This window comes from Salvelinus alpinus, chromosome 30, assembly GCF_045679555.1.
Source record: "Salvelinus alpinus chromosome 30, SLU_Salpinus.1, whole genome shotgun sequence".
NCBI classification, from domain to species: domain Eukaryota; kingdom Metazoa; phylum Chordata; class Actinopteri; order Salmoniformes; family Salmonidae; genus Salvelinus; species Salvelinus alpinus.
Genome location: NC_092115.1, coordinates 13995609 through 14015109, shown reverse-complemented (window position 1 = coordinate 14015109; position 19501 = coordinate 13995609). Strand labels below are relative to the sequence as shown.

The 19501-nt window shown below is 45.3% G+C and overlaps 1 protein-coding gene across 1 annotated transcript in view; it reads right to left on the bottom strand.

Moving 5' to 3' along the window:
• Positions 1–19501, bottom strand: part of LOC139559566 (unconventional myosin-VIIa-like) — a 38555-nt gene that overhangs the window by 7049 nt on the left and 12005 nt on the right. The window contains exons 19-36 of the mRNA XM_071375667.1: positions 19251–19335; positions 18539–18757; positions 18184–18393; positions 17637–17951; positions 16960–17109; positions 16642–16710; positions 16196–16320; positions 15858–15984; positions 15595–15714; positions 14295–14468; positions 13258–13485; positions 12567–12734; positions 12234–12351; positions 11957–12083; positions 11422–11594; positions 1789–1970; positions 684–793; positions 304–452 (exon numbers count right to left, since the gene is read on the bottom strand). Coding sequence (XP_071231768.1) covers positions 304–452; positions 684–793; positions 1789–1970; positions 11422–11594; positions 11957–12083; positions 12234–12351; positions 12567–12734; positions 13258–13485; positions 14295–14468; positions 15595–15714; positions 15858–15984; positions 16196–16320; positions 16642–16710; positions 16960–17109; positions 17637–17951; positions 18184–18393; positions 18539–18757; positions 19251–19335 — 2849 coding nt within the window. The remainder of the gene's footprint in view (positions 1–303; positions 453–683; positions 794–1788; positions 1971–11421; positions 11595–11956; positions 12084–12233; positions 12352–12566; positions 12735–13257; positions 13486–14294; positions 14469–15594; positions 15715–15857; positions 15985–16195; positions 16321–16641; positions 16711–16959; positions 17110–17636; positions 17952–18183; positions 18394–18538; positions 18758–19250; positions 19336–19501) is intronic.

The following is a 19501-nucleotide window of genomic DNA, read 5'->3' as shown; positions in this document are numbered from 1 at the left end:
GTCTTCAACACCTATTAAAAATATTCCTTGTTGTTATCCAGTGTTCACCTCAATATCAATATGAACATCAACCGTACATTAAAGTGGAAGTTCAGGATTTTACAACTTGATGTTAGATGGTTTCTCAACCTGAAAGTAGCTGAAGTTGGCTAAGTTCACTGAAGTTTGTAGTGGCTATTTAAAGAAAACCCGAACCAGTTTGTCGTGGCCCGTAGACTACTTCAGGGCGAGGAACCATCTAACATCAAGATGTCAAATCCTGAACATCCCCTTTAACAAATAAAGTATTTGAGTAAAGGATATCAGTGAAGGAGATGCAGGCCAGATGGCTGAGGTCGGTGTTGCCCACCAGACTCTTCAGTAGGGGCTGTTTTATGGGTTCTTTGGAGGCAGCCCAAAGTTTCTCCCTGCCTCTGGCCTGCGCCCCGCGGCCCCCTTCTTTACCAGGCTGCCTAAGAGAAACCAAGGAAATAGCTCAGGTTAACGTGCTGTATTGATAATGGTATAACCAGGAAATATACTGTTAATTGTGCAAACTGTAGTAGTGAGATAATTGGTCAGATTACTGTCACATTGGAATACTCCTTTGTTAAATCGATGATTCATTTACAAATGTTTGTGGTAATTATTAAAGTTAAAATGGTTATTGATGTCGTTGAAATAGTAGTGAGAGTGGATTCTACCTGAAGTAGTCATAGGCAAACTCTTTCAGTGAGACGGGGGACACTGCCTCTTCCCTGGCGGGTGCGTTCTGAGCCACTGTCCTCTGATCTGGGCTCAGATTCAGTAGACTCTTGTGGTTCAACCAAAGAAAAACACAATGTTAATACGACCACAAGATAATAGTCTTCCCCTTCCACAATCCCTCGAAGAATAGGGACTTGATGTCGACTTGCTCCACCATCTAACAATGCTCACAAGTCTGCCCAACATATGGGCAGCATTCCAACTGGTTAGGTGTAAGGAATAAATCCACCAAGGGTCCATTACGTTGTTTCCCGTAGGGACAACTATCTGTAACGGAATGCATCCATGTTCACTTATTAGCTTATAAGAATCTTATCATGACTAAGGCACTACATCGCAGTGCTAGCTGTGTCACTAAAGATCCTGGTTCGAGCCCAGGCTCTGTCGCAGCCGGCCGCAACCTGGAGACCCATGGGGCGGTACACAATTGACACAGCGTCGTCCAGGTTAGGGGAGGGTTTGGCCGGCAGGGATGTCCTTGTCCCATCGCGCACTAGCGACTCCTGAGAGGGGCCGGGCGCAATGCACGCTGACACGGTCGCCAGGTGTACGATGTTTCCTCCGACACATTGGTGCGGCTGCCTTCCGGGTTAAGCGGTTATTCTGTCAAGAAGCAGTGCGGCTTGGCTGGGTTGTGTTTTGGAGGACACATGGTTCTCGACCTTCACCTCTCCCGAGTCCGTACGGGAGTTGCAGCGATGGGACAAGACTGTAACTACCAATTGGATACCACAAAATTGGAAAGAAAAAGGGGGAAAAAATAAAAAATCGAATAAAATAAAGAATCTTATCATGCACTTCCCCATTAGCACTATGTTCGTATCTCAGTAATATCCCAATCCCATTTGTATCACCCTCTTATTTGTACAATGTGTGCACTGTTTAATTGGCCTAGTCCCAGACAGCACAAACAGATCTGGGACCAGACTATTGTTCTATGACCTATTCTTCTAACCATATGAATTGAAACATCACTCGAGTGAAGTTTTCAATAAGTATTTTAAGTCTAGAACATTCTGTTAGAGTCTAGAACCGTCTTACCAGTGTGGTATCGCTGGGCTTGTCAAGGGTTGGCAGAACCAGGACGGTATCCGTGGAGACGGCGCCGGTGTTCCCGGTGCGCTCGTTAGTGCCTTTGATCCAGCCCCGGTCAGGGGAGTACTCTCCGTCCTTCAGGATGACTAGCATGTCCCCTCTCTTGTAGCTCAGGAACGTGGGGTCGTCTGCAGTTTGAGAGAGAGAGAGAGATACGAGAGACACACACAGAGAGAGAGAGAGAGAGAGCCACAGAGAGAGAGAGAGAGAGAGACAGAGAGAGAGACAGAGAGAGAGATAGACAGAGAGAGCGAGAGCAAGAGAGAGAGAGAGTGAGAGAGAGACACACACACAGAGCGAGAGAGAGACAGAGAGACAGACACACACAGAGAGAGAGCGAGACACAGAGAGAGAGAGAGAGAGAGTTGAGTTTGAAATAATCTTTATTGGGTCTGGGAGCCCACCACACAATAAATACTCATACAAAACCACAGTTACACATCAATTAAAAACACAACTCCAACTCCTCCTCCACAGTAACTAAACACAACAGCCTCTGAATACCCCATATACTCAAAAACAGATCAATATTGTTGACAAGTTTATAATAGGCAAACTCAACCCTTAGTCTCGCTGCCACCATTCCCTCCAGCATTCCCACCACATCCACAGACCCTTGTCCCCGAATACTGTTCTTTCGGGTCTTCCATATCGCTAATTTTGCTGCCCCTAACACAAAATTAAGCAACACAACGACACCCTTTTGACTGAACCTGTACTTTGGCCCAAATATATACAGTTGGGAAGAGAAAACCTCTCCCAACGTTGAGAACCAGTCAGTGATCAGGTCAATCATCCCGACCAACCTGGGACACAGTAAAAACAGGTGTGCCAGAGTTTCAGACTCTGCACAGAATGGACACCCTTCCCCAACAGTAGGGTCCAGGTGTACCAGATGCATGTTGGTGGCTATAGCTCCATGTATGATCCTCCATTGGAGGTCAGCTGTCCTCTTATCAATCGGCAGTTTGTATAATGATCGCCAACAGCCTTTTGGGGAAGCACCTGGACCAAGCACACCCGCCCACCTCGTCGATTTTACCCCTTCCAGGGAAGAGGCATGGGACACCTTTACACATATTCTGTACATGGCCTTCTTTCCCACCTCCTTGAAATCCCCCAGCTCCGGGGTATCGAAGGAAAGCAGCATCCCCACGTCCTCCTCAAATGCCCCCACCGCAGCACTAACAATCAGTGCAGGGAACACATAATCCAGACCCTCCTTCCACCGATCAGAATTGGAAATGTCAGTCACATACTGACGATGAAGAACTGGCAAGGAGTCACAGACCTCAGCGACGACCTTCCTCAGTAGGCGAGATGATCGGATCCCCGCTCTTTCTCCCAGCTCCTCCAACGATCTGCTCCTGCTCTGCATCAGATGACCCAGCTTGGTGCACCCGACACCTAACAGGCATGAACGCAGGCTGGCTGAACCCAGAGCACTGGACTGGATGGCAGTGTTATAAAAAAGAGGCTCTTCAAAAAGCCACATCCCTGGTAGCGTGCCGGCCTTACGGGACTTGACCAGAATCCTCCAAGCCTGCATAACAGACTCATAGAATGGAGTCAGGCCATTCAACTCACCCCCCTCCAGCTTTAAGAGGAAAAGGTGCTTGTCTAAGCCCAAACAGCCTGCTCTCCTCATCAGTGCGTAGGCTGTGTCGACCCAGCTAGAACCGTCACTGTACAACAGTCTCTGGGCTGCTTGAAGCCGGAAAGCCATGATCCTAGAGGAAATGTCCACCAGGCCTTGCCCCCCCTCGTGCAGTGGCAGGTACAAAGCTGCAGCTTTGATCCAGTGTTGTCCAGACCAGAAGAAATTGACAAGGGTCCTCTGAAGCTCTTGTATCAGACCCTTTGGTGGCTGCAAAATCATTAGTCTGTGCCACAGGGTAGAGGCAGCAAGATTATTAATTACCAGTACCCTTCCCCTATAAGACAACTGGGGTAGCACCCATTTCCATCTTGACAGTCTGGCACACACTTTCTCCACTACACCCTCCCAGTTCTTTTTCTGAAAGACATCAGAGCCTAGAAAAACACCCAATGTCTTCATCCCATCTCTGCCCCACTGAAGCCCCCCTGGTAACCGTGGAGCGGACCCTATCTGAAGCTGACCTGCCCACAGCGCTTCACTCTTTCCCCAATTGACTCTAGCTGAGGAGGCACCCTCATACACCATTAAAGCGTCTGAGAGAACCTTAACATCCTCAGCCCCTGTAATAAAAACTGTCACATCATCTGCATACGCAGACAGTGCTATCGTGGGACCCTTCATTACACCTGGCACAGAGAAACCAGTAAGCTTCGCTCTTAAAAAACAAAGCATTGGTTCAATCGCCAGACTATATAACTGCCCTGAAATTGGGCATCCCTGCCTGATACCCCTTTGGACAGGGATGGGGCAACTCAAACCACCCCCCACCTTCACCATACACGAGGCCCCAGCATACAGTAAATTCATCCAAGACAAAAAAACATCCCCAAACCCAAAGGCTTTCATCGTTTTGAACAAATACTGGTGGTCCACTCGGTCAAAAGCCTTCTCCTGATCCAAAGAAAGTAAACCCACATTTACATCAGACAGTTTACAAATGTCTAGAACATCTCTTATCAGAAACAAGTTGTCAACAATTGAGCGATCAGGTACACAGTAGGACTGGTCCTTGTGGACCAACAATCCCAGATACTCTTTCAACCTGTTTGAAAGACATTTTGAAACTATTTTATATTCTGCACACAGCAAAGCAACAGGTCTCCAATTTTTTATGAGAGCCAAATCCCCCTTTTTTGGCAACAGTGAAAGCACCGCACGTTGACAGGATACAGGAAGAGAACCCTCATGAAAAGATTCACACACCACTTCATAAAAATCCTCCCCAATAGACCCCCAAAAGTGCTTATAGAACTCAGATGGTAAACCATCAATGCCAGGGGCTCGGCCTGTTGAGAGCTGCATAACTGCTGTGGACAGCTCTTGCAGCGTAATGTCAGAGTCCAATGCGACTCTCTGTTCAGGTCCCAATTTAGGAAGACCATGTAACAACTGTTCAGTACACAGAGAGTCACAATCCTCCGCCTTATAGAGGGCAGAGTAGAAATCCACGGCATGTTGACGCATTTCACTGTCATCCGTGGTCACCTTCCCATCAGGGAGACGAAGGCAGACCATCTGTTTACGTTGTAATTTCGACTGTCCAAGGTTTAAAAAAAAGGCACTAGGAGCATCCATATCCTTGAGGGAAGCGAAACGAGACCTAATCAAGGCACCTTTCACTCTTTCATGCAGAAACGACCTCAGTTCATGTCTCTTGTCCTGTAAGTTCATTACTAGTCCAGGGTCATTCTGAGTGAGCAGCTTCAATTCAATTGATTTGATGTCCTGTTCAAGGGCATTGATAGTCTCTTTAACTTCAATTTGAGACAAAGCAGTATACTGTTGACAAAATACTCGTATTTGGGCCTTCCCAACATCCCACCATTGTCTCAAGGACTCAAAATTCCCTTTTGTAACCCTCCATTTTTCCCAAAACAACAAAAACCTTTCACAAAACTTGACATCATGTAACAATTTAACATTAAAATACCAGTAAGGTGATGACCTTCGTGGACAGGACAAGTGAATATCAACAGTTATAATGTGATGATCAGAGAAACCCACAGGAGTAATGGCACCCCTTCCAACCCTACTACAGTATTGATCAGATACGTACAACCTATCTAACCTTGCTGCACTGACACGACCTTCATTCACTTTCAACCATGTGTATTGCCTAACTTTTGCATTCCTTACTCTCCACACATCAGAAAGCTCTAACTCAGTTAGTAAGCCAGACAGGAAAGTGGCTGACCGCAGGTGAGGTTCTTCAGCGTTGCGATCAACAGTAAAATCCACAGTACAGTTCCAGTCCCCCCCTACAACCATACACCCCTCTTGGTCACACTGTCTTAAGGTTTCTTTTATTTTATCAAACACAACAAGACGCTCGGTACCCTCATTAGGAGCATAAACATTCAAAAAAACAAACAAAAACCCCATAACATCCACCTTGACCAATAAAACCCGACCCTTGACAATCTCTGTTGTAGATATCACAGTCACCCCTAAACCTGAGGAAAACAAGATGGCCACCCCAGCACTGAAATTAGTACCATGACTGAGTATATGCTGCCCCTCCCACCACATTCCCCAGTCAACCTCATTATCCTCATCACTATGTGTCTCCTGTAGGAAAACTACATTAAGCCTTTTCTGTTTTATTTCTTCTAAAACCCAACCCCTCTTATTTCTGTCCCTTCCCCCATTAATATTGAGAGAGCCTACCCTTAGTACCTCCATGTAGAAAAGAGAAAGGAAAAGCAGAAGATACCACAGAGAAACCAAAGAGAAAAAAGACACCCTATGAAGCATGATCATCATCATTATTTAAATCTTTTCTTATTAACCTGACCACGTTTCCCACCACCTTTTGCTGCTGTAACAGCAGTAACAAATTTCCTCAAGCGAAACCGCTTCTTCTCACTCAACTGGTCTAACCCCACCGTCTTCTGTAACATCACAGCTGACCTCACAAACTTATCAACATCAAAATATTCTGCCAATTTTACAGATTTCCCAAAAGTCTGATCCAGAAACCCATTTACCTCCTCTAGATCATAAATTGAGTCCTCACCAGCTGCTGTCATATCAGAAGAGATATCCATATCCTTCTCCTGATCCTCCTCAGCTGAGGCCACAGACCACTGACTCCCCTCTACCACATCCCTTTCAACACTCCCCACTTGCACCCCATCACTCGTACCAGGCATCTCCTCCACTACCTGGGAGACTAGCCCCACCTGAACCCCATTACCCGTGGTGGGCATCTCCTCCACTACATGAGAGCCCAACTCCACATGAACCCCCTCCTGTACCCCATTATTCGTAGTGGGCATTTCCTCTACTACCTGGGAGCCTAACTCCACATGAAACCCCTCCTGTACTCCATTACTCGTAGTGGGCATCTCCTCCACTCCCTTGGAGTCTAGCTCCACATGAACCCCCTCCTGTACTCCATTACTCGTAGTGGGCATCTCCTCCACTACCTGTGAGATTAGCTCCACATGAACCCCCTCCTGTACTCCATTACTCGTAGTGGGCATCTCCTCCACTACCTTTGAGATTAACTCCATATGAACCCCCTCCTGTGCCCCAGTACTCGTACTGGGCACCTCCTCACCAGTCTGAGGAACTGGCTCTTCAACACGGATAACTTGTTCCTCGGCAACAGGTGCTTGTGGCTGCTCAACCACTGTCAGCCCACCTCTCCCTACATCAGTGGGCCCAGGCGTTACGATGACCACCTGCGCCCCTCCCTCTGCCTTCTCCCTTTTCGGGCAAGCATGTCGCTTATGGCCAACATCCCCACACTCAAAACACCGTTGACTACCCGTACTAGCATACGCCATATACATTCTATTGTCATACTTGACTTTAAACGATATCTCTAAAGTCTGCTCCGGTGAGTCCAAAAACATAAACACCTGTCGCCGAAACGACATAACCTGTTTCAACGCCGGGTGTTTGCAACCCAACGGAACAACCTTAATTGAGCTTGCAAACTTCCCAAAGCGCAATAACTCGCGCTCCAATAGCTCATTTGGAATAAACGGTGGTACATTTGAAATCGTTACCCTTGTTGACGGAGAAAAAAGCGGGGTAACTTGAATAAACATTCCCTTAAGAAGTACGCCCTGCTCAACCATACGATCAACAAGGCGCTCTTCCTTAAGAAATACCACCACCGCTTTATTCATCCGTGACGCATACGCAACATTATCGTATCCTACCTTCTCTCCTACGGCGACCAGAAACTCCTCCACCGTGACAGTAGCTTCAGTGACACACCTAAAGCCGTGCCGAAGTGACAGGGACGGCATTCCAATTCTGGAAGCCATCCCCGCCAAAATCAAGGTAATTTCGATACGAAAAAACCTAAATACTTAATTCTACCACACAACAAAAAAAAAATATATAATAATCTTAATCATGCACAGAAGAAACCAAAGAATGCCACCAAGAAAGAAAAAACCGAAGGAAAGTTCTGAATATCTTACTCTACACAACACACGCACTCACTCAATCAATCATTCAATTCCCAGCATGCACCAAACACTCCCAGCATGCAGAGAGAGAGAGAGAGAGAGAGAGAGAGAGAGAGAGTAGTAGTAAGTCCCCCACGTACAGTGCAAATGTAAACTCAGCAAAAAAAGAAATGTCCCTTTTTCAGGATCCTGTCTTTCAAAGATAATTTGTAAAAATCCAAATAACTTCACAGATCTTCATTGTAAAGGGTTTAAACACTGTTTCCCGTGCTAGTTCAATGAACCTTAAACAATTAATGAACATGCACCTGTGGAACAGTCGTTAAGACACTAACAGCTTAAGGAAGATAGGCAATTAAGGTCACAGTTAGGAACCTTAGAACACTAAAGAGGCCTTTCTACTGACTCTGAAAAACACCAAAAGAAAGATGCCCAGGGTCCCTGCTCATCTGTGTGAACGTGCCTTAGGCATGCTGCACGGAGGCATGAGGACTGCAGATGTGGCCAGGGCAATAAATTGCAATGTCCGTACTGTGAGACGTCTAAGACAGCACTACAGGGAGACAGGACGGACAGCTGACCGTCCTCGCAGTGGCAGACCACGTGTAACAACACCTGCACAGGATCAGTACACCCGAACATCACACCTGCGGGACAGGTACAGGATGGCAACAACAACTGCCCGAGTTACACCAGGAACGCACAATCCCTCCATCAGTGCTCAGACTGTCCGCAATAGGCTGAGAGAGGTTGGACTGAGGGCTTGCAGGCCTGTTGTAAGGCAGGTCCTCACCAGACATCACCGGCAACAATGTCGCCTATGGGCACAAACCCACCGTCGCTGGACAAGGCAGGACTGGCAAAAAGTGCTCTTCACTGACGAGTCACGGTTTTGTCTCACCAGGGGTGATGGTCGGATTCGCGTTTATCGTCGAAGGAATGAGCGTTACACCGAGGCCTGTACTCTGGAGCGGGATAGATTTGGAGGTGGAGGGTCCTTCATGATCCGGGACGGTGTGTCACAGCATCATCGAACTGAGCTTCTTGTCATTGCAGGCAATCTCAACGCTGTGCGTTACAGGAAGACATCCTCCTCCCTCATGTGGTACCTTTCCTGCAGGCTCACCCTGACATGAGCCTCCAGCATGAGAATGTCACCAGCCATACTGCTTGTTCTGTGCGTGATTTCCTGCAAGACAGGAATGTCAGTGTTCTGCCATGGCCATCGAAGAGCCCGGATCTCAATGCCATTGAGCACGTCTGGGACCTGTTGGATCGGAGGGTGAGGGTTAGGGCCATTCCCTCCAGAAATGTCCGGGAACTTGCAGGTGCCTTGGTGGAAGAGTGGGGTAACATCTCACAGCAAGAACTGGCAAATCTGGTGCAGTCCATGAGGAGGAGATGCACTGCAGTACTTAATGCAGCTGGTGGCCACACCAGATACTGACTGTTACTTTTGATTTTGACCCCCCTTTGTTCAGGGACACATTATTCCATTTCTGTTAGCCACATGTCTGTGGAACTTGTTCAGTTTATGTCTCAGTTGTTGAATCTTGTTATGTTCATACAAATATTTACACATGTTAAGTTTGCTGAAAATAAACACAGTTGACAGTGAGAAAACGTTTCTTTTTTTGCTGACTTTATAAAAAAATATATAAAAAAAATATCACATGTACATAAGTATTCTGACTCTTTACTCAGTACTTTGTTGAAGCAACTTTGGCAGCGATCACAGCCTTGAGTCTTCTTGGGTATTATGCTACAAGCTTGGTACACATGTATTTGGGGAGTTTCTCCCATTCTTCTCAGCAGATCCTCTCAAGCTCTGTCAGGTTGGATGAGGAGCGTCGCTGCACAGCTATTTTCAGGTCTCTTCTACAGAGATGTTCGATCGGGTTCAAGTCTCAGCTCTGGCTTGGCCACTCAAGAACATTCAGAGACTTGTCCCGAAGCCACTCCTGCGTTGTCTTGGCTTTGTGCTTGGGGCCGTTGTCCTGTTGGAAGGTGAACCTTCGCCACAGTCTGAGGTTCTGAGCAGGTTTTCATCAAGTATCCCTCTGTACTTTGCTCCGTTCATCTTTCCCTCGATCCTTACTAGTCTCCCAGTCCATACCGCTGAAAAACATCCCCAAAGCATGATGCTGCCACCACCATGCTTCACCGTAGGGATGATGCCAGGTTTCCTCTAGACGTGATGCTTAGCATTCAAGCCAAAGAGCTCAATCTTCGTTTCATCAGACCAGAGAATCTTGTTTATCATGGTCTGAGAGTCTTTAGGTGCCTTTTGGCAAACTCCATGCGGGCTGTCATGTGCCATTTACTGAGGAGTGGCTTACGTCTGGCCACTCTACCATAAAGGCCTGATTGGCGGAGTGCTGCAGAGATGGTTGTCCTTCTGGAAGGTTCTCCCATCTCCACAGAGGAACTCTGGAGCTCAGTCAGAGTGATCATCGGATTCTTGGTCACCTCCCTGACCAAGGCCCTTCTCCCCCGATTGCTCAGTTTGGCCGGGAAACCAGCTCTAGGAAGAGTCTTGGTGGTTCCAAACTCTTTCAACCTATGAATGATGTAGGTCACTGTGTTCTTGGGGACCTTCAATGCTACAGAAATTTTTTGGTTACCTTCCTCGCATCTGTGCCTTGACACAATCCTGTCTCGGAGCTCTATGGACAATTCCTTTGACCCCATGGCTTGGTTTTTGCTCTGCCACGCACTGTCAACTGTGGGACCTTATACAGACAGGTGTGTGCTTTTCGAAATCATGTCCAATCAATTGAATTTACCACAAGTGGACTCCAATCAAGTTGTAGAAACAGGATGCACCTGAGCTCAATTTCGAGTCTCATAGCAAAGGTTGTGAATACTTATGTAAATAAGGTATTCTGTTTTTTTATTTTTTTATACATTTGCGAAAATGTCTTAACCTGTTTTCGCTTTGTCGTTATGTGGTATTGTGTGTAGCTTGATGAGGAAAACATTTTCATTTAATCCATTTCAGATTAAGGCTGAAACAAAATGTGAAAAAAGTCAAGGGGTCTGAATACTTTCCAAATGCTCTGTATATAAGAGAAACCATGTTAGGTCATGCATGATCCCCAGCCAAAAACACCTACTGTATATGAAGGGTTCTTTTAGGATATTGTTTTCTGTTAAACACTGACTACCTACTACCTGTTGTTATCTGACGGGGACAAATACATTGTTTTCCACTACAATTTACAGCATTAGAATTCAATGGAAAAGATCCAGATACCCACCCCTCTTAAGCAGTGCTACGCAGCATGGCCTTGACCCATCTCATCCAAATGGATGAACCTCAGTTATGAAGTGTCTGTAGATATACTAGTAAGTATTATGATTCTGACATACGTCCATCTACTGTAACTTACCCTCTGTACCTCAGAGATACAAAGCTTAACAAACGTATCCAAAATCAGTGAACCTCAGCTGTGAGGTGAGTGATCAAGTGATTTATTGTCATATTCTTACCCTGCCTGTTGATGTCCTGCAGGGCCACTGCGTAGACGGAGCGCTCCCTCAGGCCCTCCAGGTACCACTGGATCAGGTCAGCCATCTCCCCTGCCTCCACAGACTGCAGTAGGAACTGCCCTCTCAGTGTGGCCAGGCTCACAGACTGACTGCTGTCGATCCTGCCGTCATCACTGATGAACATATGAAACGTATGTGAAATGTATGTAATAACTTCATGGTGGATTGAATGTCGGTATGAGGGAGTATGTGAACCATGACGACCACCACTACCTGACAACTGAGCAATAAACAGCCAGTGTATAAAACTAGGTTCTGGCTATGTATTCTGGGCCCTGTTAGAATACTTAAGAAATGCATCCTTCCTTGTTTCCTTGAGGTCAACAGACCTATAAGTGATTGGATAGCTGTGAGTAAGGTTATCACTCCATTACCTCAAAACCAACCAAATCAGATCAGTGATCACTTCGAAGGGAAGAAGGAAGGATGCATTTCTGACATATTTAAACAGGGCCTTGGTATAGCCTGTTCATACCTGGACTTGTTCACCCCAGTCACCTCTGGGTAGGGCAGCTCAAGGAGCTTCTTCTCTTTCTCGTCCTGAAAGGAGATCCCATTCCAGTTGATGGCCACAATAAAATTGCTTTTGGATAGAGGAGGTCCTGTGGGTATACAAATATCTTAGTTATAAAATTGTCTTTGACAAATAAAATAAATATTTTGCCTGATTTAAACCAACTAAAAGCTTCATCATGAAAAATGATAGAAACTTCACTTGGTACATTATGCGGACATATTCCTGTTAGACTTACCTGACATTTGCGTAACCTCGTAGAACTTGGAGAAGAAGATGGGCCATTTCTGACGAGCGTAGTCAACCACATCCCCCTTCACGCTGTCTGTGCTCCTTCTGCTGTTTATGAAAGGACCCTGGTGAGAATGATTAGGATCATTATTAGTTGAATCATTTTGTCTGGCATTAACTTTCCTTTATTCTACTTAACTTTAACTTTTCAATGTAATTATTTATTTTACTTTGCCGAACTTTACTTGACAGGGATAGCACACTGAATAGCAGGAATTTTAGAACAGAATATACTACAGGTTGTCTGGCCATGACTTATTGCACCAGTGAGTAGCAGTACCTGTGTATGTGCTGCGGTGACCAGCTGAATCCATTTTCCTTGTGACTTGGTCTCAATAAGTTCAGTAGTGATGCATTCCCCCACCACCTTCTTGGCATTTTCTACACTGTTGGTTGACCCAAACGTCACATAGTAGTACATCGCTGCCAGCTGGACAAAGTCATCCTCCTGGATGACACAACAAATAAATACAAAGTCTGTTTAGGTCCAATGAATAAAGAAAGACAGTTTAGTTGTTTAGTTAATAAAATTTCCACCTCAAAACATAAGCAGTCTTTATATCTTTTCTTTTTTTCAACAATAGTGGTAATTGATTTTTCTGATTTCTTACATAGAGTTCAGTGAGACATTGTGACTCCTAAGATTAATGCTTGGTTCATGGTCAACCTACCCTCGAGAGTAGTGGAGGCTACTTTCACAATGTCACCATCAGTGATATGATATCCACATTGTCTGGGTGGGTGGAGTCTTAGGCGGTGTACTGTTTTTTACGATTGTGTTTTGCTTTTCATGTATTGTATATAATAACGCTTATTTTAAGGTGTATAAGGATGTGTAGTTTAATGTGTGTATTGGATTTTGATGTGTATTGTTGAATTAAACAGGGCTCATCTGGAAAAGAGACCTTGGTCTCAGCATTGACTCCCTGTCAAAATAAAGGTTCAAAAAAATAAATAAAACAACGACGCACCTTCTCAGAATGGTACTCCCCAGACTTGAGGCCTCTGATGACCTGTCTGTAGATGAGATCCGTGCTGACGGCATCTATCGAGGAATCGTGCCAGGGCGTAAACAACTCCTTGCGGAAGTAGAGTCTCCAGGAGGCATGCTGCTCCTCCTCGCCCTTCCGCCTCACTTCCTGCTCGCACTGCGAGATAGCGTCCATCACGTGCTTCCCGCCACTGCCCAGGGACCACACCTGGAAAAAAGCACAGTGTCAAAACATGTCAGGGCTAGTCAAAACATGTCACAGGCCTAGTCAAAACAGGTCAGAGCTAGTCAAAACATGTCAGAGCTAGTCAAAACATGTAACAGGGCTAGTCAAAACATGTCACATGGCTTGTTCACAATATGGCAGAGCTAGTCAAAACATGTCACATGGCTTGTTCAAAATATGGCAGAGCTAGTCAAAACATGTCACAGGGCTAGTCAAAGCAAGTCAATGTTGGTCAACTTCTGAAAGCTAGTGAAGATGCTAATAAATGGTAGTCAAATGCTATCAAGTCAATGTTGTCCCTTTTCAATCTCAATATTGAACTGACACTGAATGAGCAACTTCAAAGGCATGATGCCCAGTACCCAGGACACCACAGTTAGGTATCCCCTTGCCATGCGACTAAGAAGAGTACCTATTGACACTGTTGTATTTATTATGTATCTTCTTTGTCAATACAGATGTAGGACCTTCATTTGATCACCCTTTTACAGGAGAACATTCCTGTAATGCAGGAGATTTCAAACTTGTACTGTATTTGAGTTGTAAAAAAAGCTTCTGGAGTTTGTAATATCCACTTAGAAATTACAGACTTGTTTTTCCCTTACGAAAAATATATCAACTCCTACAAAAATATCCATGAATTATAATCCACATAATAATTCACATTTCCTGTTGCTGCAGGATTATTTTCCTGCTGTAGCAAACTGGCTCAAATTAAGATCCTACATCTGTATGTACTCGTTTTAGTTGCATGGCTAGGTATCCCCAAAACCCTTGGGGGTTTCCTTCACCTTCTCATAGAAGCCGATGTAAAGAGAGAATCCGTAGGTATCCTTGATGTTGACTTTCTTGGCCAGAGCCTGGCACACCTCAGCAGAGGTACAGGCTGAGTCAACAGGCAGGCTGACACTAAGGCCGTCCATCAGGGCCACAGATACTTGTGTGGGCTTCTTGGTCTTGACGGCCTACATGTGGGAAGGTGGAGACATGGGAATAATTAGTCCTTGCAGTATAATTTACTACTTACTACAGGACCCATATTGCTCTGTACTGCACACATACGGTTTTGGTGTCCTGTCTCCTTACTAATACAGTCACTGTCATAAGATTCATTGTAAGATCACCTTATTCATCAATTGTACACAAGGTCGAACCGAACATTGACTTCCATTTATCCCAACCCTTCCAAAAGACACATATAGGGGTTGGACAGGTTGGAACAGGGGGCTACCACACTGGGGCCCCGTGGAGCAGTTGTTGTGTGGGGTTAAGTGCCTTGCTCAAGGGCACAACGGTAGGCAATAGCATCTAATATTTGATACCAGCAACACTCTGGTTGCCAGCTCACTTCCCAACAGATTTTTCCTGTCAGATCCAGGATTCGAGCAGGAAATCCTCCGGTTGCTGGCTCACCTCTCTAACCGCTAGGCTACCTGCCGCCATAAAGATATGTCGGCAGAGCAAAAACAGATAATCGATTTCATATGTTGGAGTAGGTGGGATATTAGCAGTGGTTGGCGCATGTAGCTGTAGTTAAGAAACTGTCTCTCACATAACTCTGATGCGACCTCTCATCATTTAACATGAGTGCCAGTCTGTTTCTAATCAGTCAATGTATTGTTGTCTGACCAAACCTGCTCTGATGGGGATTTCAAGACAACTGGGAACTCAGAAAATTACGAGGTCAAATCATGACATCAGTCAGAAAGTCGGAGCTCTAGAAAGAGGCCTCAGTTCCAGAGTTGGAATTCCGAGTTGGATGACCGTTCGAAACAATTTTTCCTAATCGGAGCATTTTTTTTCAGAGTTCCCAGTTCTCTTGAACGCACTGAAGTCGGAAGTCAGAGATTTCCGAGTTCCCAGTTGTTTTGAACGCGACATTTGTCATGAATACTATCCATGACCTGTAGTGTTGATACTGCTTAACAGCAGCATGTCGACACCTAGCGACATCGTCAAGAGATTTGATATTCTTTGGCTATTGTGTTGGACCCGGGTTTGAGTCCTGACAGGCCTACCCCCCCAATTCTGTTGCATTGTGTCAGAAGGGAGATGGCACCCAGATGAGTATGTCTCTGTCATGGATCTTACCTGAAGCTCTATCCAACAAGGCAGTTCGCCTCGCTCCCCATTGGCCACGATGCGACGCAGGCGCTCAGCACAGTACGGACCATAGCTACTTGGCCCTCTGCGCAGGAAGCTCTCCAGATACTGTGGAGTGGAATAGAATAGAATTACAGTGTATGTAATTGATTGAGTGGGGCCTGGGTTATAAATTCAGTATGACTATACGTAAAAACACAGCGTCTTAAGACATACAGCCACAGGTGAAAAAATGTCAACTTTAGCCTGACCTGCATAAGGAGTTCTGTTGGGGGGAAGATACCAAGACAGATGGACAGGAGGACCCAGCCTCTGAGGGAACTCTTCTGGTTCTTATTGTTCACCAGCTGTTTAATGATCTGACAATAGATCTCATCCCTACACGGACAAACAAGGACAGACAGGGCTCAAGTTAGCTATCTATAAGTTTTGATTGGATCCAATTCATTTGCATTGCAACTGTAGCTGTAATCCTTTATTAGTTCTGAATGAAACAGTTTGGGGATGACAAACAAATTACTTTTGTAGACATCAATAACTGGGAAATATCTGAGTAACATTGTTTACGTGTTGTAATTCGGTTTGTTACCTTATATCTCGTCTGGATAGGGCGTATCCAACAATAATGTGCAGTTTTTCCAGGTCGGATATTGGCCGATCCAAAGTGCGCCCCTCTCCAATTAGAATGTCTTTGTCCTCCGTCATAGTCTCTGGCTGGAGGAGATGAGGAGCACAACGAGACAATTAGCCGGTTTAGTCTGGAGCGGATACAGCTTATGTCCTATTTGCCTTTTCTTCGCAGGTTAGGAAAACTTAGGCAGCATGTTAGGAGAAATGACTTAGTAGTTTAGGAGAATTAGATTAAGGTTAGGAAAAGAGTAGGGTTAGCTAAAATGCACAACAACAAAAATATCTACTTTTGACATCAATTTCACATAAACTGTATCCCATCTGGACAATTAGCCTGTGTTCTTACATCATGGATATTCAGACTCATTTTAGTTCTGAAGACAAAATAATGTGTATGTAACATACCTCATCTATAATGGCCGATGCTTTTCTGTTCCCCATTCCTTCTTTCTTTCTATTTTTCCTTAGTATTTTCTGATGGAAAAATGTATATGACGAATTAGACATCTGACAAACTGTTGAGTGGGTGAATTCAGTCAGCAAAAACTCAGTACAATAGGAAACTATTAGAAACACACAAAATGACACAAGTGTCTATTGTCATCACATTAAGGGAATCAGTGAGTAGCGATATTTTTCCTATTGCCCGTCAGGGATGAATAAAGTCCTATTGAACTGAGTTGAATATAAGGTTAAGTCCTAGTAAGGCCTTATGTTCAGTACCTGATCCAGGCCCACCAGATTGCTGAGCCTCCTGTTCTGTCTCTGGCCAAGGTTCTTCTGGATGACGGTGGAGGGCTCCTGGTTGATCTGTTTAGGCTCAGCAATGTCCCCCATGAACCTCAAGATGATCCACCATACTGTCAGACAGGCCTGGAGAGGAGCAGAGAGGAGCGGAGCAGAGAGGAATGGAGATGAGAGGAGTGAAGAGGAGAGGAGAAAGTGGGGAATGGAAGGGAAAATAAAAGAATGGGGTGAAGTGAGGAACAAAACAAAAACAGCAGGAGGAAAATGGAGGAGGAGGAGAGGAGAATTAAGAAATAAGGCCCGGGCGGGTGTGGTATTTGGTCAATATATTACGGCTACGGGCATGTTCTTAGTCACGACGCAACGCGGAGTACCTGGATACAGCTCTTAGCCGTGGTATATTGGCCATGTACCACAAACCCCAGAGGTGCCTTATTGCTATTATAAACTGGTTACCAACTTAATTAGAGCAGTAAAAAGGCATGTTGTGTTATACCCGTGGTGTATGGTCTGATATGCCACGGCTTTCAGCCAATCAGTACTCAGTGCTAGAACCACCCAGTTTATAATGTGGAATATGTGACAGAGGAAGAAAAATGCCATCCTTGCTTTGGATCCCTCAGAGACACAGAAGCCTGATGTTGACTTCTCACCAGTGTGTCCCCCTCGTCCTCGTGGTATAGCAGGGGCTGCCGCAGCCTCTGGGTTATGTGACTGTGGGTAGCAGAGCCCTGGAAGTGCAGAGCACTGAACTTGATGAAGGAGAACTCCTCATCCTCATCATTGTACTCCACCACTGGTAGCTCCACTGGTACTGGTGCTGGTGCAGGAGTTGGTTCAGTCCGAGCTAGTACTGGTACTGGTACTTGTACTACTACCGGAGCTGGGGTTTCTACTGGGCTCTCATCTTGACTCTCCTCTCGGCTCTCCTCAGTCACCTCTGGGATTGTTCGCGTTCTCTCCAAGTCCTGAGGACGGATAGGGAGAGTGCAGTTGGATACTCAGTTAGATACTTTTTTCTTTGAGTTGGAGAGAATAGTAGAATATTATAATGCTTCTTCAATGAGAAGAGAGGATTAGGTGGATGTGGTCATTCTGTTAGCAGTGTTCATCACTGAGGTAATAAGACATATAAGACTATAGCAAATGGAAACCTATGTTGATATGACATTAAGATCCACTATTGGTTGTGAGCATCACCTCAAAGCCCTCTGGAGCCGGGCCCTCCCGCCCTCCTACTGACACTTTGTGGGGCAGGAATTCAAACATGGTTTCCACCATTTCCTGCTCACTGACTGGCTCTGGCTCGGCAACAGCCTGTTGTGATTGGCTGAGGACCTCCTCTAGCCTCCGCTGGAGCTCTGCGGCTGTCTGCTCCCTCGTCTCCCGCTCCCGGGCTGATAGGAATGCCTAACACAGACACACACACAAACACACACACACACACACACACACACACACATACACACACACACAGATATATTGCATTTGCACACAGGTGCAAAAACAGGCTTGCAATCACACACACACACTTTTCTCAATTGTCAGAACTCACATCTGTCCTCATCTTGTTGGTGGTCTTCCTAGCCAGCATGCCTCTGGTGTGTGCCTGGAGGACAGTCACAGCTTTTCTCTTGCTCTTATAACTCTTCCTGGCCAGGTACCCGCGCACCTGGGACTGCATAGTGACGGCCGCCACCAGCTCCTTCAGGTAATGCAGCCGGGACAGACGACCACGGATCTTAGACTGCAGACGCTGAAAGCCTCGCTGGAGCTAGTCGAACAAGACGCAGAGGAGGATAAATTATGTTTGTAGAAGGTAAATGTGAGCAGCAGAGATAAAACCGAAAGATATGTTAAAAGCTGATCCAGCCTATAAAAAAAGAACATTTGAAAATCTCTATCGGCACAATAATGTGCACTCCTTAGCTAGGGCATTTAATCAATATCACCCCAGTTTGTCTACAAAAGTGTATCTGAGTTGACTCCTTACCAGTGTTGTGGTGTAGTGAACTATATGTAGTTCAACTAGTAATTTAATAGTATTTTGCTGTAGCTTGGTGGTAGTTGAACTCAATTCAAATATTGGTAGTGTTTTCAGTATTTAATTACTTTTTTACCATGTAGTGGTGTAGCTAAATACTAGAACTTCACACTCATTTTTTGGCAAAAAGAGGAGAAAATATTGGTAAAGTAGACAAGAATTGTCTTTCTTTTTCGGCATTAGACCTCCCTAATCGCCACTTGAAACTTAGCCAGTGACTTACCTTTCTATATTGTCTCTTGTCTTTGTAACCTCTCCAATGCTTCTGTATCACCACCGCGGCTCTCCTTTTCTTTACAAAGCTCTTCCTACAAGAGGAATAGATTTCAACAAAACATCAATAGCGCAGACTGTAAGAACTACTGTATTAAAACAATAGTAACAACTGTATGTAACTCTGTGGTAAACCTTTAGATTGGGGTATTGTCAGTGACCACTGCCAGTGTGATATGTAATGTCTTACAACATCCCAAA